This window comes from Guillardia theta (genome assembly GCF_000315625.1).
Source record: "Guillardia theta CCMP2712 unplaced genomic scaffold GUITHscaffold_64, whole genome shotgun sequence".
Lineage (NCBI taxonomy): Eukaryota > Cryptophyceae > Pyrenomonadales > Geminigeraceae > Guillardia > Guillardia theta.
The window spans coordinates 330920-349368 of NW_005434610.1; the positions used below are offsets into that span (position 1 = coordinate 330920).

At 48.9% G+C, this 18449-nt stretch overlaps 4 protein-coding genes across 4 annotated transcripts; 2 read left to right on the top strand and 2 right to left on the bottom strand.

Annotated features, from left to right (window-relative positions):
• Positions 1 to 16: 16 nt before the first annotated feature.
• GUITHDRAFT_113124 (hypothetical protein) lies at positions 17 to 2474 on the bottom strand (the record flags this gene model as incomplete). The annotated part of the gene is made up of 17 exons (XM_005827786.1): positions 17 to 45; positions 104 to 186; positions 239 to 266; positions 316 to 322; positions 378 to 421; positions 468 to 517; positions 563 to 605; positions 652 to 680; positions 729 to 760; positions 805 to 972; positions 1034 to 1069; positions 1116 to 1223; positions 1271 to 1327; positions 1388 to 1658; positions 1702 to 1915; positions 1960 to 2042; positions 2353 to 2474. 17 exons carry the CDS (start codon positions 2472 to 2474, stop codon positions 17 to 19), a joined length of 1404 nt encoding a protein of 467 aa, XP_005827843.1.
• Positions 2475 to 3123: 649 nt separating this feature from the next.
• Positions 3124 to 5352, top strand: GUITHDRAFT_142478 (hypothetical protein; the record flags this gene model as incomplete). Its single annotated transcript, XM_005827787.1, has 13 exons — positions 3124 to 3235; positions 3280 to 3361; positions 3410 to 3463; positions 3490 to 3575; positions 3620 to 3667; positions 3720 to 3748; positions 3897 to 3999; positions 4547 to 4599; positions 4642 to 4691; positions 4736 to 4800; positions 4867 to 4910; positions 4951 to 5051; positions 5169 to 5352. 13 exons carry the CDS (start codon positions 3124 to 3126, stop codon positions 5350 to 5352), a joined length of 1011 nt encoding a protein of 336 aa, XP_005827844.1.
• A 1161-nt stretch (positions 5353 to 6513) lies between these two features.
• Positions 6514 to 6866, top strand: GUITHDRAFT_75230 (hypothetical protein; the record flags this gene model as incomplete). Its single annotated transcript, XM_005827788.1, has 3 exons — positions 6514 to 6604; positions 6649 to 6699; positions 6745 to 6866. Coding segments are annotated over 3 exons (264 nt in total), but the record flags the coding sequence as incomplete, so codon positions are not given.
• A 12-nt stretch (positions 6867 to 6878) lies between these two features.
• On the bottom strand, positions 6879 to 13374 carry GUITHDRAFT_113126 (hypothetical protein; the record flags this gene model as incomplete). The annotated part of the gene is made up of 2 exons (XM_005827789.1): positions 6879 to 7403; positions 7456 to 13374. The coding sequence occupies 2 exons, from the start codon at positions 13372 to 13374 to the stop codon at positions 6879 to 6881; spliced, it is 6444 nt and encodes a 2147-aa protein (XP_005827846.1).
• Positions 13375 to 18449: the final 5075 nt, after the last annotated feature.

Below are 18449 nucleotides of genomic sequence, written 5' to 3' on the forward strand. Positions count from 1 at the left end.
TGTGCATGGATTCGATTCACTTGCTCAATGAGAAACCGAAGAACTCTGATCGACGTGTCAACAAGACAAGGCATTGACAACACTTGTGCTCTCGTACCTCCACCTTTGTCATGCCCGGGAATGAGAGATTCGAGAGGGTTGAAAGGAGCCTTCTTCACAGAGCCAAGAGGGTCAAATTGAAACCAGCTGAAAAGAACGTCAAGGAATGAACATTCCATCCATATCATGAGTGTCGCACCTGTTCGACGTGACGGTGCCCTTGGTTTCTTCAAATCGATGGTTTCAAACAACGAGAACAGATGGTCTCAGATTCACCTGAATCCTGTACAACAGTCGTCAGAGTTTGGAGCACTCAAGACTCAACAAGAGCAACCCACCAAGGGCAGCGGAGGTCTGCCTTCGACCTTGGGAGTGAAGAGATCTGCGTTGTTGGCGCTCAGCCCGATATCTCAACCCTGCTGATAGACCTGTCGACGGTGACGGCAGTCTCTTGGCCAGTTGCGGGTTCATGTTAGATCTGAAGGGGATGTTCAATGATCGGAGGATTGCGGCGTCTTGTTACCTTGTTGACGAAGGCGCATTTGACATGGCTCGTTGACTTGCCGCTGTGAAAGATCAGCCAAGGAGTGAAGGAAGCAACTGCATTCTAACCCGCTTCTTCCACCTGTGCATTCTTTTCCCTTGAGGTCATCGTCACAACCAAAGATTCGATGTGTCACAGTTGAGACCTTATTGCCTGTTGCAGGCGGGCAACTTTTTCCTACGAGAAGAACTTCAGCTTTGTCTCGTTGCTTGAGACTCTACCTGTAGGTGGGAGATCGTTCTTCCATCGTTGACGGCTTCCTGATTCCTCTTACGGAGTTGATACTTCGTAACCGTCACTAAGGAAAGGAAGTCGAAAGTCAAAACCACCTCTGCATCTTTGAAGAGCTGCCTGGCTATCGCCAATTCTTTCAAGAGGACATCCTTTTCCTTTGGGAACACCATAATCCACGTAAGATCTTGAGCGTTATGCTACCAAATATGATTAGACCTTTTTCAGCCTCACGTTTTGATCTGCGATCGACTCCTAAAAGAAGGTTTCAAACTTGGGGACCTGACAAGCCTAGACTCACCGTTTTTCCTTCATCAAATTTCTCAACTGAATCGGGCATCTCAACATTCAGAGCTGCGTGCATCATTCTGTCCAGCTCTTCCTTGAAACGCTTCGCATTTCGTTCAGCCTGCGAGTTGTACTCAGCTCACCACGTCGTCAGGGGCGAAATCCAACCTCATCACGAGCCTTAGATTCGTCGTGGAGTTGTCGTTTCAAGGCTGCTACTTGAACCTATTGCGGCAACGTGAACTTCATGATCGTCCCTTTCAAACTCGCGTCAAGTGAAGCAACCTGTAACTCTATCCGCGAAGCTCCTCCATATCGCATCATCTGACTCAGCTCCTTGTCCTCCTCGTGCGCGTTTGCGTCTTCCTCCTTCGCTTCCTTCTCATGCTCTACTGCTCCATCCACATTCTTGGCCAACTTTGGCTGAGGCGACTTCTTTGCGCGGGAAGGACTGCCTGCCCCTATGGCCGTTTTGTCTCCCCTAACTCTCCTCCTGGCAAACGCCACCTCCTCGTCCGACGCAGTCCTCCAGAACTCAATCTCCTTGAGATCATCCCTGACCCTCATGTCAACTTGGAAGAGGAAGGCAGGAGACAGACCTGACTCTGTCGATGATCGTCACCAGATCATACTCTATCCACCTCAGAGTCTCCACTTTCATGTCGCATTCCCGCACCGCCCATCTCAGCTTCTGGTCTGCTGCATGAGGGATGGGCGATTCTCGGGGCAATTCCAAGTCATCTTGTGCGAGCTTGTCATGGGATAGGTCATTGAGGAAGCGATCTATCATGGTCAGATGTTCTTGTTCGCTGACTGCATGCTGATTTCAAACCAACGACATCGCCAGAGTCACATACCTTGCGCGCTGCTGATCTGCTTCGAGCCAGCCGACTCTAAGAGAGAAGAGCCCGAGACCTGAGGTCTTTGCGAAGACGGATCACTGCGCCAAGCACGTGAGTTCATGGGATGTGAAGCCTTGCATTACTTGTTCGCCATGAAGCTTACTGGACCTGAGTTTTCACTCTCTTCCGTTCTCCGCGCTTCTTTCATTGATGTCTGAACACCTCCTCATCCATCTTCGTGGTGATCCATCCTGGCATGACCAGTCACTGATGCACTTCCCTGCAAATCCCTCCACACTTCACCCTCCGACTCTGAGGCTCCACCATTCCTGCGGCTGTCACCTATGAGATAGTCCTCCTCCGTTTCTCTCCTTATCTCCCCCCGACCCCTGCTCCTGATCCTACTACCTCTGCTGCTCCTGCTTCTCCTGCTGCTCCTGCTTCTCCTGCTGCTCCTGCTGCTCCTGCTCCTGCTGCTCCTGCTGCTCCTGCTCCTGCTGCTCCTGCTTCTGCTCCTGCTCCTCCCACATTGTCCCTGTTCCCGCTACACGCCATTCCTTGTTTAAGTTACTGCCCCCTGACCCCTACCTAGCCAACATCTTCACCCCACCCCTACTGGGAAAGTCCACCCAACCTGGGGCAGGCTTGCAAATGAGTTTTACACTTCACAATGCGCCCAGTGAGAGTCGGTGACGAGTTCAAGAAGCGAGGGGGAGGGGGAGGGGGGGGGGGGGAGGGAAGAAGCAGGAGCAGGAGCAGGAGCAGGAGCAGGAGGAGCAGGATAAGGAGATGGAGATGGAGGTGACTGTTGTGATGATGACTGTAATCAAGATGATGCATTGACACTCAAGGGATTCTCTTTCATACCAGATTAAAGTATGGATGTTTGTGAAGTTTTGGGAGGCAAAATCGACAATTGATCGGTAAGTTCTTCGAATGTTCGAATCCAGACATTTTACCAAGATCTGAAGATGTGGAAGCCTTACGATTATCCATGTCATGTGCTTTTCTGCACATTTTGGGGTATGCGATCTTCATTCGTGGAAAATGCTCATCAATCTTTCAGTTTGCATTTTGGGCATGCAGATACAATGTACAGAAGTAGAGACAAATGTTGTAATGATGTTCACTTGTTGCTCTAATCTGAGAGTCCTCTGATTAGTTCAAGATTCTACACAAATGCAGGGAGGAGCTGGTGAAGGTGAGAAGGAGCAAGTCTCTGCGATTGCTCTGATCGGTCATCAGGGAGGCGATGCCTTTCGTTTCGTCCTTGGCATCGGGAGGGAGGGCTGTAAGTGCGATGCTCAACTGCCGCTTGCCTGAGTCTTGGAGAAGATTCAAATCAGTTGCCGGTATTGAATCCGACGCTTCTTGACTCTGAGGAGGTGGAAGAGGATGCGTTGGGTAGACAGATGCGGTATGGGGGATGTCGGGGAGGGTTGAAGTCTCTGAACCTTGCATGTAGGGCGTACGAAAGGTTCAGACAAGGAGAGCTGGGATGTTTTGAGGACACCAGCAGGTTTGATTGTGTGATGTCTCCGATAGGCATGAAACTTTCGCTGTGGTCAGCAACACCCTGGGGTCACACGAGGGGAATGAGGATGACATTGCGCGAAAGTACCCGAGCGAAGGTGACCAGGTCGATGCGTTAGTTGCTCTCTGGAAGAAGGTGAAGGTTTTCATGGGCAGGACCCGCTAGCAAGCAAGTATGAAGTTGTTCAAGGTCAAAACACACTTAGTGCACATTATGATCATTCTGAGGAAGTGCTGAGCAGGCGAAAGATTGTTTAAGTACACGACAAAGGTCGTGATGCGTACCTTATCATCTAGAAGAAATGATAGAAAATCAGAATCGAAACGATATCTACGACGAAGCAGTCAAAAAAAGAGCGAAGTTGGAGGTTGTTGGGAATTGAAGGCGGCGTGTGCTGATTTCATTGCGTGGGATTCAGGGAGCAAGCAGCGAGGAGGTAGACAATTCAAACGAAACATCCTTTCGAGGAAAGAGGGATAATGACTGGACTGTAGTACTCATCCGGAGGCTCCCAAAGTGCAGTGAGTTCAGACGGAGCTCTTACGCGGGATCGGGACAGAAAGTTAGTGGAGGGGCTAACGAGTCACAAGAGGATCACTGACCGATGAGCTTACAGCACAACACAGGGAGAGAAGGATTTGCAGGAGCATGATTCAGAGACAGGCCTCATCAAGAACTTGTACTCAGTACTCCACCGGGGTATAAGGCAGGCCGAACGCGAAGCCAGGACAAAGTTTCCCGGCAACGACTCGGAGTGGAGAAAGATGGTGGGCCCGACACATTGCATGGATGATGAACTCGAAAAAAACAGCACGGAATCGGAGGAAGACATGAGCGATGAAATGCAAGGACAACCTAAGCTTCCGAAGTCAGGCAAGTGAAATGAGAGTTTCTTTGATCGCAATTCAATCAGATCACTGCCTACCTCCTTTTCCTTCCGCCTTGGTCTGACATTCAAACTTCCCCTCCTCTCACTTCTCTCTGCCTCTCCTTGTATCGGGATCATCCATGATAGCCGATCAAAAATGTCGATGGACGCTCTTCGCTGAATTTACTCGCTCCCTGCAGATGACGACAAATTGGGATTGACTGAGTCGTCGATCGACAAGTACTTGCCGCAGGTCAAACTCCAGTCTGTGAGGCCCCGATGACAAGGATTGTAGAACTACATCCCTTGCGCTGATGACGGGCATGGTGCGCATGTGCTGTTGAGGTCAGCTCCTCACACTCCTCCGCTCTTACTGACGCGACTGTCAGAGACGCTCCTCGACTGCAAGTCCAACTGTCTTTGAATCATCAGCTCTGGCGGGCAAGCACGGAAGGTTCGCAGACGCAGAGCAGGAGCGTCTGCCATTGCTGTGACCCTTGTTTGTGTGCTCCTGCTGCAGGCGACATCGATGAGGCTGAACGACTGCTCAACTTGGGCGCTGAGGTTGTGAAGGCAGAGAGATGGAGGGCATGACGTAGACCAGGTCAACATAGATTTCTGGTTCTCCGAGAAAGCAGAGACCGATTCCTCCAACGCCGAGCTTGAAATCTACTGGCAGAATACAATGGAGGAGGATTGGGGGAGGTAATGTGGCGGAGCGTTGCCCTGGGTTTGACTTTGCATGGCAGATCGACACTAGATAGGCTGGCTAAGTGATTTCGTTGCTCGTCAAGAGCAATCATTGACCTGATGCTTCACAAGGTTCGGAGATGCGAACCAAGTACGAAAGGTAGCAGAGGTCTTGTGTACCATCAGGAAGTATGGGGTCAGAAGCAGCCCGTCGCAAAATCAGACCCCCAAGAAGAGACTTCAGTGGATATCATCGGCCCTCCGCATCGTCCAGGAGCTGAAGATGCAATCTTGGTTTCTCTACTTGCACCATTAATTCCTTCATCCTGACAACCCGCAGCTCGACTGGCTTTCTGAGGCCTCAAGTGGACAAGGAAGGACCAGGAATCGTTTCATCCCGCCACGCGCCTTCCTTCCCACCCTCCCTATCATTTTCCTCCCTTTTCCTTGCTTTCCTTCTCTTTCCTCTTTTTTGCTGCCGATTTTATCCTTCTCATTGCGTGAACAGAGTATCTCCTGAAGATCAAGATGCCTCTCGATTTAAATCTCGTCCGTTCGAAGCTCGAGAGGGTATCTAACTGACTGAACTGCCTCCCTCGTGAGATCATGCCTGCCAGCGAGCGTATACAACGCCTTCAGATTGGATCATCGACATGAAAGGAATCGGTTAAAGATCGCTTTACGACGTGATGGTGCATAATGTGCACAACTGCAGTTGCCAACGGCCTCAAGTACTTTCATCCAGAGAGCAAGATGTATCATTCCGCTATCGAGCTTGGTTCGGCACCCACAAGTCATCTATGATATGAATCATCGTTCCTCTAGGTCAACAGTTCGAGGAGATGTTGGAGAACGATGAAATCTTCCAAGAAAACAAGTAACACTTCGTTCCCCTCCTTGCATCCTCTTATGTGTACTCTTCTGTCAGCCTGGATTTCGACGCTCCTCGTTCGGCTCGTGGCTGGTTTATAATGAAACCCATCAACTATACCCAGGCTAGTACTTTTCTATCCGCAGTCTCATCTCACGTCTGTTTCTCAGATGAGACTGGCAAGAACAGTTTTCCCGAGCTCTCCTGGTTCTACATCAATCAGCCGGCCAAGAGGTAGTTTTTTGCGTCAGATTCAAATTCTAGCGCGATGATCTGGAATTGATGTTGCTTTTTACAGTTGAAGCGAAAGAGAAGAAACTGATTGAAGTGAAGTCATTGCATGGTACCGCATCCATCTCAAGTGGTGACAGGTGAAGCAACGAACAAACAAATCCGCTCCAAAGACTGGGAAGAAAGCAAAAGAGGTCAGATGGTTTTTCATTCATTCTCAGCTAGAAAAATAACCACGGGATTATAGGATGAGGAGAAATGGAAGAAAGAGTGCGCGCGGACACTCATGCGAATGTGGAAGCACAAGGACTCGTGGCCTTTCCTGGAGCCTGTCAGAGCAGCTCCTAGCCGCGTCTCACCTCACAATCACTACAGGTTGATCCCATCGCCCTGGACATCCCAACCTACTTCGAGATCATCAAACATCCCATGGACCTGGGAACTGTTCGCTCGAAGCTCATCAGCGGTCTCTGCCCGCTACTCCACGCCTCTTGATTGAAATGTGTGCAGGATCCTACAAAGACATCAACGCGTTTGCTGCTGACGTCCGGCTGACTTTTGGTTCTCAAGTGGCATTTATCGTTGTCGCGTTGACTAGTGTTGCAGATAACGCGATGCTGTTCAATCCTGTCGGCCACTGGGTGCATGAGATGGCGAAGAACCTGAAGAGCTTTTTTGAGAGCAACTTCCAGGAGCACCTCAGTCGCACCGGGAAGAAACAGTCATGAAGCCAACGACGATCATCTGGCCGATGATGACTCCTTCCTGAACGATAAATGCACGGAGGGGCTTGCAGGAGCATACAGCTCTCCTGCTACCGACAGACTGTCGTTCGTCTCACAGTCGGAGGAGTACTGCAACCTTGATCGCAGGAGGAAGCCTTCTTCGCCTTCCTCCCTCGCTCCAGCTTCTGCCTCTCGCAATTCCTGTGCCTTGCAAATCTTCTCGATGTCTTCGATCAGATCGTCGATCGCGTCCGACGTCCGCATTCTGGCGTAACAGCTCTCTGCTCTGCGGATCAAGAAGCCGGCTGCTCTGCTGGGACTGTTCGAAACTTGCACGGCAGAAAAGGAGGAAAGTTGCAGTTTCCAAACATCGAAGAATGGACGGAGATCGTCTTTCACGGGGCCAGTATCGTTCCATACTGTCGGCCTTGCCAGATTCTGTTCCTGAACCCTCGGTAACAGCCAACAGAAAGTTTTCATCTTGGAGAAGTAGGTGAACAGAAGCCCTTTGTAAACGTATTCTTCAATGATGGAACGATTCTGGTGTGAAAGCAAAAACGTCAGAAAGCATTGGTAGCAGTGAAGTACAAACCTTTGAAGTCTTGCAGAAGATGCCCCACGCGTAAAAACACAATCGGATGGATGCAAGAACATGTGCTCGCTCCATTCGATTCAATTTGAAGTTGAAAAATTTGTTTCTCAAGAAGAGTTCTTGTAAAACTCTTGAATCCTGATTCGAACTTTGTGACAGAACAAGATACCGAGCCTGTGGAGCTATAGTAAGATCAGTGTCATTGCAGGGATAGTCTTGCACAACTGTTTCAATGATATTACACATTTCCTTCAACTCCATCACTTCATCCAAAAACCGCACGATGCTTGTTTGCATTCTTAAACTTTCAGAGTTTTTACAATCTCTTAAACGTTCGTATTGATCCTGATAGTACTCGAGTTCTGTCTCAGCGGCTTGTTTGAGGATTTGTTCTTGATTCAAACTGTAGCTCAAACGACCATGATCCTGTTTCATTCTGTAGAGCTTGGAAGATGCCTTCAACCTTTTGATCATAAAATGTCTCACTTCACCATATAACCTTTTACGGAACAGAACAGAAAACATCCATTTCCATGACAACTGGCTGCGCTTGTGTCTTTCTAATTCGATCCTGGACTTGAGATCATGATTCTGAATTGCCTCTTGATGTTCTTGATGTAGATCGGTCAAGATATCTTGGTAGATTCCAAGAATATTGGAACATTCATGCAATATCATATTGCACATTGTTGCAACCTGCAGATTTTTTTGTTTCATCTGTTTTGAAACAATGCACATTGTATCAGTTGATGAATCCAACAAGCCAAAGCAGCCAAGCAAGATATCTTCATGCAGGCTGTCAGTAATCTTCTGAAATTGTAGGAGGTCGCTTGTGGTATTAAGGATGAAATCTTTCAAAAGAGAGATTCCCCTCATTTGCAAAACTTTTTGACGCTGCAATTCTGCCTTGCTGCCTTCATAATCTTTGCTCAGCCTTTCAACTTCCATTCCCCTGTCACCGAGTTCTCTTATCAAAGTGGCAATCTGAGCTCCTTTCCATAATTCTTTGACCGCAAAATCAGCCTTAGCCGTAGTCACCGAAGAGCTACAACGTTCTTCTGTCCACCGCAATTTATCAGTCAGAGCAATCACTTGACCCTGCAGGTCGTGGATCATCCTGGTCTTCTCTTCGTCTTCGAGCAAGATGTATGGGATTTCCATGAGAGTCTCATCCAGAATTGATGCAATGTAAACAACTGGTTCAATGGTGGATAGAACGTAATTTTCTTTCTCTTGCTGAAATCCACATCTCGTCTGATAAAACAACAAGCACAAGTCAGACATCGTGAGCTGCATCTTGTCACAATACGACTCAAGTAGAGATATAGCGCTTTTGCTCTGACGATCTTGAGTTGCCCACGTTTCACGCTCTGCCATTAGTTCATCATTCAATTTCTTCTGACTGCAGTAGGAGGCTTCCGAAGTTGAATGAGCTACAGACAGTAGTCTCGAGTTCTGATAGATTTCTTCGATCATGCCGCTTGTTTCCATGGTGCAGTCTGATACCTCTGTCATCAAGGCTGACAGATCGTTTATCAGACGCGTTGACAAGACCGATGCCATAGCTAAGTTCTGCTCAAACAAGTGGATTGTTTCCTCCTGGACCTCACTCTTTGTAAACGAACCGTTCAAATCGGCTTCAAGTTTGATAACATCAAAACTCAAATGAGCCACCTTCTGCTTGAGATGCTCTGCATACTCCTCCAGGTCCACCTGAGTAGCAGCACAATGAGATATTTGACTGAGACAGTTCTCCACGTGTACAGCTGCTATCGCGCACTGCGATGTATGCCTCTCCATCAGCCTCTCGTACTCCACCAGCTGTTGCCGACCAGCCTCAAGATCGGCAATGCATGACTCCGTCGCGTCCACAGTCCGTCCTAGCCTCCCGAGCTCCTCCTCCACCCTCCGCATCTCCTCTCCTGCCGCGTCGAGATCCCCTCGCACCTCCTCGCTCGCCCTCGCTACCGCAGCCAGCTCGGCTAGCAGCTGCTGAGCCCCTGCCGCTGCCGCCGCCGCCATGTGGGTCACCTGCTGGTCGGCTTGGCTTGCTTGCGACGAGACCCTGCGGACCTCAAGCTCGAGCTCGCGTACCCGGTCTCGCTCAGCCTCTAGCTCAGCCCGCTGGCAAGCCTGGCTCTGCTCAGCCGAGGCAAGTAACGCCTCTACCTCCTGCCGCCGGGCCCTCTCGCGTTCCAAAGATTTTGTCATCTCCTTCATTGTTTCCTCAGAGGATTGGATGCTTTTGCTCAATTTCATTGTTATTCCCTCACTATTCTCAATGCTTTTTGAGCATTGTTTTGTGTATGCCATCATCGTATTGAATTCAAACAATATTGCCCTGTAGTCCTTTGTTTTTTGTTTGCAGTCTTCCTGTAAGAAATTAATTTTGAAATTGTTTGTGATCAGAATTTCATTCAAGCTCCTTAATTCCTTCATCACTGTTGTTACCTCATGCAAGAGCAATTCGATTTCATCTCGTACGATCTGTTGTTTAATCCCGAGCTCTTCAGTTTTCTTCTCGCCTTTCTCAATCAAAAGAAGACAATTGAAAATTTCCGTCTCTTGCGAAAGGCATTTTCTAGAGATCATTTCTAATTGCTGATTCAAGGTATCTTTGCTTGTTTTCAATGACAAAATGTACCCTTCGTAAATTTTGACCCATTTCAAAATATCTTTATACAAACCTGGAAAGGATTTGGAATACGGGAAAGCCTCTTGGTCCAAGACTTGATGTTCAATTTCTTCTGGGCAAAACAAGTGAATTTGGCCAATAGATCCTGTGAAAACTTGTTCGACAGAAAACAGAAAATTCAGCATATCATTTTGTTTTGATCCTTCTTCTTGTTCTAGGTTTTCTAGCACAGAATGTATTTCTCTCTTGAGATACATTACCTCTGTCACAATCTGCCTTGTGAAGAATCTGTATTGATCCACGTCCATGGATAATGTGATGGAATGATGTTCTGAATGTTTCAAAGTGAATTCCAAACTCTGAATTCGGGTTTCAAAAAAAGTGCATTTGTTGGCCAAAGATACATATTCATGACAAAATTCAGGGGAAATTCTGGGATACCGACGCCATTCTCGTTTGCGTAACAAAAAACGTAGGACTAAGTTGACCCATTGTATTCTCCTGAACTGAGAACGCTTTTCTTCTAGAGCTGCGAGAAAGCCTTGATGATTGACAAGAGCTGATTGAGATGAAGTGTATGCATTTCGATAAATCTGACATTCCTTGAACAAAGCATCAAGCTCTGACGAAACATCATGAGTTACACTGTGGTACACGTCATCCGTCGTGAGTAATTCTTCGGTCAACCTTTGAATCAACTCCATTACATTCATTCGCTCATTCTGATTCATCAAAAAGACTTCTTGAAATCGGCTATTTTCCTTTGCAAGCTCCTCAGCAAGAGTACGAGAAGACAAAGCCTTAGACCTCTCGTCTTCAACCGCTTGCTTGAGATACTCCGCATACTCCTCCAGGTCCACCTGAGTAGCAGCACAATGAGATATTTGACTGAGACAGTTCTCCACGTGTACAGCTGCTATCGCGCACTGCGATGTATGCCTCTCCATCAGCCTCTCGTACTCCACCAGCTGTTGCCGACCAGCCTCAAGATCGGCAATGCATGACTCCGTCGCGTCCACAGTCCGTCCTAGCCTCCCGAGCTCCTCCTCCACCCTCCGCATCTCCTCTCCTGCCGCGTCGAGATCCCCTCGCACCTCCTCGCTCGCCCTCGCTACCGCAGCCAGCTCGGCTAGCAGCTGCTGAGCCCCTGACGCCGCCGCCGCCGCCATGTCGGTCACCTGCTGGTCGGCTTGGCTTGCTTGCGACGAGACCCTGCGGACCTCAAGCTCGAGCTCGCGTACCCGGTCTCGCTCAGCCTCTAGCTCAGCCCGCTGGCAAGCCTGGCTCTGCTCAGCCGAGGCAAGTAACGCCTCTACCTCCTGCCGCCGGGCCTTCTCCCTCTCGACCGTGAGCAAGATCCCCTCCGTACCCTGCGCCAGGGATGACTCCGTCGCGTCCACAGTCCGTCCTAGCCTCCCGAGCTCCTCCTCCACCCTCCGCATCTCCTCTCCTGCCGCGTCGAGATCCCCTCGCACCTCCTCGCTCGCCCTCGCTACCGCAGCCAGCTCGGCTAGCAGCTGCTGAGCCCCTGACGCCGCCGCCGCCGCCATGTGGGTCACCTGCTGGTCGGCTTGGCATGCTTGCGACGAGACCCTGCGGACCTCAAGCTCGAGCTCGCGTACCCGGTCTCGCTCAGCCTCTAGCTCAGCCCGCTGGCAAGCCTGGCTCTGCTCAGCCGAGGCAAGTAACGCCTCTACCTCCTGCCGCCGGGCCTTCTCACTTGTAAAGGAATTTTTTTCATGTTGGATTTGAATCTGCGCTGCGTTCAAGCAGAGAAGGATCCTATTTGTGTCAGCAATTCCAATAATAAATGAAGCATTGAGGTTTACAAGCAATTTGTCCAGGTCTGAAACAATCTGATTTATCGTCCCTTCTACAGATTCGATCTGAATATCCCAGTTGCCTAACAATGATAGAAACTCCACCTCCCGAACAGAAAACAAATGAACTTGATCCTGGTTGTCAAACAGTTCTTTCAAGCAACATTCAAGATCCATTGACTGGGAGGAAAAATTCTCAACATAATGACAAAGAACAAACTCAACATCACGCCGCCGGGCCTTCTCCCTCTCGACCGTGAGCAAGATCCCCTCCGTACCCTGCGCCAGGGATGACTCCGTCGCGTCCACAGTCCGTCCTAGCCTCCCGAGCTCCTCCTCCACCCTCCGCATCTCCTCTCCTGCCGCGTCGAGACCCCCTCGCACCTCCTCGCTCGCCCTCGCTACCGCAGCCAGCTCGGCTAGCAGCTGCTGAGCCCCTGACGCTGCCGCCGCCGCCATGTGGGTCACCTGCTGGTCGGCTTGGCTTGCTTGCGACGAGACCCTGCGGACCTCAAGCTCGAGCTCGCGTACCCGGTCTCGCTCAGCCTCTAGCTCAGCCCGCTGGCAAGCCTGGCTCTGCTCAGCCGAGGCAAGTAACGCCTCTACCTCCTGCCGCCGGGCCTTCTCCCTCTCGACCGTGAGCAAGATCCCCTCCGTACCCTGCGCCAGGGATGACTCCGTCGCGTCCACAGTCCGTCCTAGCCTCCCGAGCTCCTCCTCCACCCTCCGCATCTCCTCTCCTGCCGCGTCGAGATCCCCTCGCACCTCCTCGCTCGCCCTCGCTACCGCAGCCAGCTCGGCTAGCAGCTGCTGAGCCCCTGCCGCCGCCGCCGCCGCCATGTGGGTCACCTGCTGGTCGGCTTGGCTTGCTTGCGACGAGACCCTGCGGACCTCAAGCTCGAGCTCGCGTACCCGGTCTCGCTCAGCCTCTAGCTCAGCCCGCTGGCAAGCCTGGCTCTGCTCAGCCGATGCAAGTAACGCCTCTACCTCCTGCCGCCGGGCCTTCTCCCTCTCGACCGTGAGCAAGATCCCCTCCGTACCCTGCGCCAGGGATGACTCCGTCGCGTCCACAGTCCGTCCTAGCCTCCCGAGCTCCTCCTCCACCCTCCGCATCTCCTCTCCTGCCGCGTCGAGATCCCCTCGCACCTCCTCGCTCGCCCTCGCTACCGCAGCCAGCTCGGCTAGCAGCTGCTGAGCCCCAGCCGCCGCCGCCGCCATGTGGGTCACCTGCTGGTCGGCTTGGCTTGCTTGCGACGAGACCCTGCGGACCTCAAGCTCGAGCTCGCGTACCCGGTCTCGCTCAGCCTCTAGCTCAGCCCGCTGGCAAGCCTGGCTTTGTTCAATGTAACAGATTGTTTCTGCCAGTGTCCTTTGGCTTGGAGCAATGTTCAACAACTTTGAAATGTTTCCTTCAAGATTTCTCAATCCATCAATCAGAAGGCGATTTGTGGTTTCTGCGACCATTTGTATTGCAATCAATGCATTGGTCGCTTGTTCCTCGTGTTCGGTTCTTTTTTGTAACTCAAATTCGTTCTTCCTCATACACATTTGGAGTTCTTCAATTTGAATGCTTTGATTTTGGCAGTCAAAGATGCTTTTTTCATAATATACGGCCATTTGTTTTGTTTCAGAGTGTATGATCTGTAGGTCATGAATCATCAATGCAATATCTGAGCGGCTCATGGCTAACAGATAATTTGCTTCAGCATCGACTTTCAACATGTTTTGGTTTGAATTTCTGTTCAGATTCAATTTCATGGCATGTTTTCTGATGGCTTTTATCCGCAAATCATACATATTATTTCTGGGTCTCGCTGGATTTGTGTTGCTCAGCTGTGCGTTTGCATTGAGGGTTATTGGATCTTCGGGTAGAGTTTCGATTGATTCAGTCTGAATGGCACTGTGCCATGCAAAATAAACTCTTTTCGTTGAGTTCCAAAGAGCTCGTCGACGATAAGATTCTGAACGTAAGATTGTCAACCAAATGCTGTAATATCGCTTCTTGTGAATAGTGTCTCTGTCTTTTATACGCCCCTCCAGTAACTTAACGATTTGTCTTGAGTACCGCATATGGCAAAGCAATCGAACAAAAAATATTTTGATAATTCCTTGATATACAAGTCGAGTTACAACTTGATTTGTCTTTCGAATCGATGTGGCGGCCTTGTGCCAAGCTCGTAGGCGAGAGCTGACTAAGATTTTATCTTTTGTTGACAAAACTCTGTCCTGTCTCGAAGAGAAATTACGAGAACTATGCCTTTGTTGAAAAAACTCATTTTGTATCGATGAAGAAACGTTGCTTTCAAAAATTGTCCTCATGTTTTCATAAAGTAATCGTTTGGTATGAATCGCCTTCTCCAAAATTTCGCGAGTCTGTTTGAGACATTTTTGATCATTAGACTTCTGTTCTTTGTGCAGAGCAGCTTCAAGAATAGATTTCCCATCTGTGACTAGCGACTTGAAATCTCTGCTCCTCCATAAATCACTCTGCGAGAATCTTTTCGGACTTTCTGTGCCCTTCGGACTTTCCATCTTGTTTCGCGACCCCGAAGCGCTCTGCAGCATGTTTAAACCAGCACGGCTGTCTGATTGACGACCAGCCTGAGACCACCGACAAAGCTTATCTCATCGGCAAGGCATCAACTGCTTCATCTTTCCAGTGAACATCTCTGCGCTGAAAGAGCACTCAAGCCGACCCCATCACGATATCCCATAGAGCGTCCTCCCGATCTAGTAGTATTTATTGAAGAGGGCCCAGCGGCTAGGTGGGGTCTTGAGGTATTGGGGGGTGAAAGGAAACTGGGGTAGTACTGAGAGTAAAACCAAGGAAAAATGAGGGGTGGTGAAATGGAAGGGGATGGAACAGGGGGTGGGTTGCGGAGTAGATGAACATACCTGGGGGGTGAGGGGGCACTCCCTACCGTTACGACTCTAGTCTCTGAGGCGGGTTCGTTGATGACTCCGGGGCCCGGCCCGGTCCGGGCCCGCCGCGCGCGAACTGTGGAAGTCCACCCGGTGACCGGCAGTGCAGGATGACTCACCGTCCGGCGTTGCGCTTCCCGGTCCTGTGGACGGTGTCAGACGGTGGCCGGCCCGGATCGCTCGGCGAACCGTCACTGTGAAGGAAACGGCAATGGTTGGGCTCGCTGTCTTTTCTCTTCTCGCCGTTTAGCCTGTGCGACAGTGTCAGGGTCAAGCCTCCTCGACTCTCCTGAGTCTCAGGTGATCCAAACTCCGTTTGGTCATCATGCCGCCGGGCCATTCCGGCTCAGCGGCCACCCGGCGTCCTTGACCGCTGATACTGAGAGGTTAGGCCTCTGGCAGGCTGTCTATCTCGGCCGGTCCTTGCCCGCAGGCCCTACTACTGAAGACGCAAGCGGCGCAGGAACTGAGAGGTGGATAATTGAAAACTCCAACTTGGTACTGCTTCAAATAAATGACTGATTATTTTGTACGTGGTAGGAGAGCATGATAGTTGAAGAATGCGAGGATTATGGTGGAAAACAACCCCCCGGCGAGATATGACTGTTCGACATCAAGCGATCCCGACCGCTGGGCATTTTATGGAGGATTGGCGCCAATAAGTAGATGGCGCTACATGGCAACAGAGGGACGGAGCAAGTTGAAATCATCAAGGCAGAGGTTGATCCTTACATGCTCTCTGTGAAAACAGCGAAATCACAAAAGGTCTGATACTCTAATATGAGTCGCGTGCTGCAAGACATGACCCCAAGAAAATGACATGCACCACTCTGTGAGAATAAGCTTGAGACATTTCATGCACGTCCGACTCAGATATTGGATATCGCTCTGGTTTTTCCTGTCAATTTGTGCAACTTCGTCATCCGAGATCACATCAACAGTGACATGGAGTGCTCAAAATTTGAATACGTGCGCTGAATACCAGGTAAACCGCCTGGTCAATGCATCACCATGTTGATCGTTGAATTTGACAGGCGTCATCAACTGCATGCAAATGTTATTCGTTTGATGCATACTCAAATGCGTGTATAAGCTCTCCTCCAAGTCCTGCTCTAGTATCAAGTAGCACTGCTCAAACGCCAGTCGCCTGTACATCCAAGCCTTTCCAGTATCGCATTAACGACAAGCATGTATAACTCTTACTGTTACCGCAGGCAATTCGCATGCACAAGTGGCACCCTAAATGATCCAAACTGCAATTGTCAGAGCACATGCCAACAGATCGATACAGGGTAACAAATAAACTTATGCCTACCCATTTCCCAGTTTTGAGAATGTTAACAGATGGGGTGCTTCAGCTCAAAACAACGATGCACGCTGCATGTTTTCAATGTTGGCTTTAGAAGATACTTGGGTCTCACTCAACTTCAACTTTGAACTGAAAGATGGGTAAATTTAACATTTTCATTTTGTTTGAGATTCTTACTCATGCATACCTTTTAGATCTGGCAACCCGATAGCAACATCTACCTCAGCTCAAAATGCATTGTTGAAATGCCCAGACGGTTTGCAGCAGACGTTCAAAGTAACAATAAGGTCGTATTACGGAATGTTTGAACTTTACGGATTACGAGCTCTCTGCAAATTTTCGACTCAGACTTGCACATATCAAGCTTCAGAGATTCAGAAATTGGTGTCATCTCTGCAAAGTGGTTCCATCCCTCAGATTTTGAACTTTAGCAAATATTCTAACTATGAAGACATTGAGGTGCTTGGAACATATGAGGAAGTTTACAATTCAATCTCGAACATATTATATCGGTCAAATCTCAATCAAAATTCGTTGAGGCTGAAAAACAAATATTACAATCCCTTAGCGTCTCAGCAACGACCATATGAAGAACTTGAATATAAAATTTTGTCAACCAACTGTTCGAGCAATAACCTTGTATTGATTAACATATCGGTACTTGTAGGAATCGTGGACATTGATGATGCTCCAGCCATTGTGAATCCCAGTTCGACCTATACCACACCAAAAACATGTACATCAAATGATCTAACATACGAATGTAATTTTGGACAATTTTACGCATTTGAAGATTCATCTCAGATAACAAGAGTCGGTGGCTTTACGATCGCAGATGTTGATTTGTTTGAAAGCTGCACTTCTGTCGACCAATTTTGTAATGCTTTGGATGTAAATGTGGAGACATACATTGGATTTATTTCGCTAAACTCTGTTTCGGGTCTGACGATATACCAGGATACTTCAACAAAGCAAGGATTTATAGGATCCATAACAGCTAGTCAGTTGGCGATAAATCCGATCCAATATCAAACAAGGTTGCAAGGACTTGGCCCAGGGGTCCAGATGACATATTACAATACACAGAACGGTCAGAATTCACAATTTGTAACTCTAAAAGTTTCTGACCAAGGATCCACTGGGTTTACGGGAAATCCACAGACAACCTCCTCTTCGGTCAATGTAACGATAGTAGCGGTAAACAATGCACCAACGATCACGATAAATTTGTACAAAAACCTTTTCAATGCCGTCGAAAACGTTCCAATACTGTTTACAGGAATCTTAATTCAAGATGTTGACGTCAGTGAAAAGTTAAATTCATCGTTGGCACACAAAACGTGGATGAAATCTCGCCAGGCTCAAACTACACTGAATCAACTCAAGCTGACTCTTCAATTCATTCATGGGACTGCGAAATTCCTTTATTCCAGAAATCTAAGAATTATTCAAGCTCAAGGGATGGAGCTTCTCACTATCAAGCCCAATTTCTATGGTGACGATGTTTGTAGAACCTTGCCGATCTTATACAGCTTGCATGATTTGACATCAAGTGGAGTGAAAACAATGGTGACATACGATAAAGTCTGTGCTTATTCGAATGCAGGGACTTCGCAGTGCTTGACAGGGCAAGAATTGACTTGCTCCTGTCTCATAGACAATTTCTGCAATTCAGAATCTTACATAACATTGTACTTGAATACGTCAAAGCAGCTGATGTTCACAGATTCATCTGGATCGTTTCACAAATGGGGTGATGTACTTGCAGACATATTAGAGAACTCGAACAAGACGTGTGGGGGTCTTCCTTTCTTTGCTCATCCAAACGATTTCAGTTATGGTATACCTTGCAAAGCGGATTCCGATTGCTATGCGGTTGAGGCATGCGTTCCTGGGCAAACTTGTCGATGCTGTGCCGATCTAGCAACAGTGTGCACTTCGAACGCTGATTGTAATACTTTGAGCCCTGGATCTTTGTGCGGTTGCATGCGAGACAATCAAGGAACAGGTCTCTGTGGACAGTATTGCTTAGATGCTGGTCTGACAATGGGCTGTACCAGTAACATTGTACAAATTGGATCCGTGTTGCCACGATATTATGGGTCAAAGTGTAGCTATCGCGCACCGTTCCCGAACTCACTTCTGTATGGTTCCAACACACCAGAACTACGAAGCTGTCTGTCACCCTCATTTGTGGTCAATGGTTCTGTGCATGCCAACGCTCTGAATCTTGTCTCAGCTGAGGTTGCAACAGAAGGAAGCACCAAGGTATCGATCACAGCTGATCTTGTTGATATGCAAAGGGTTT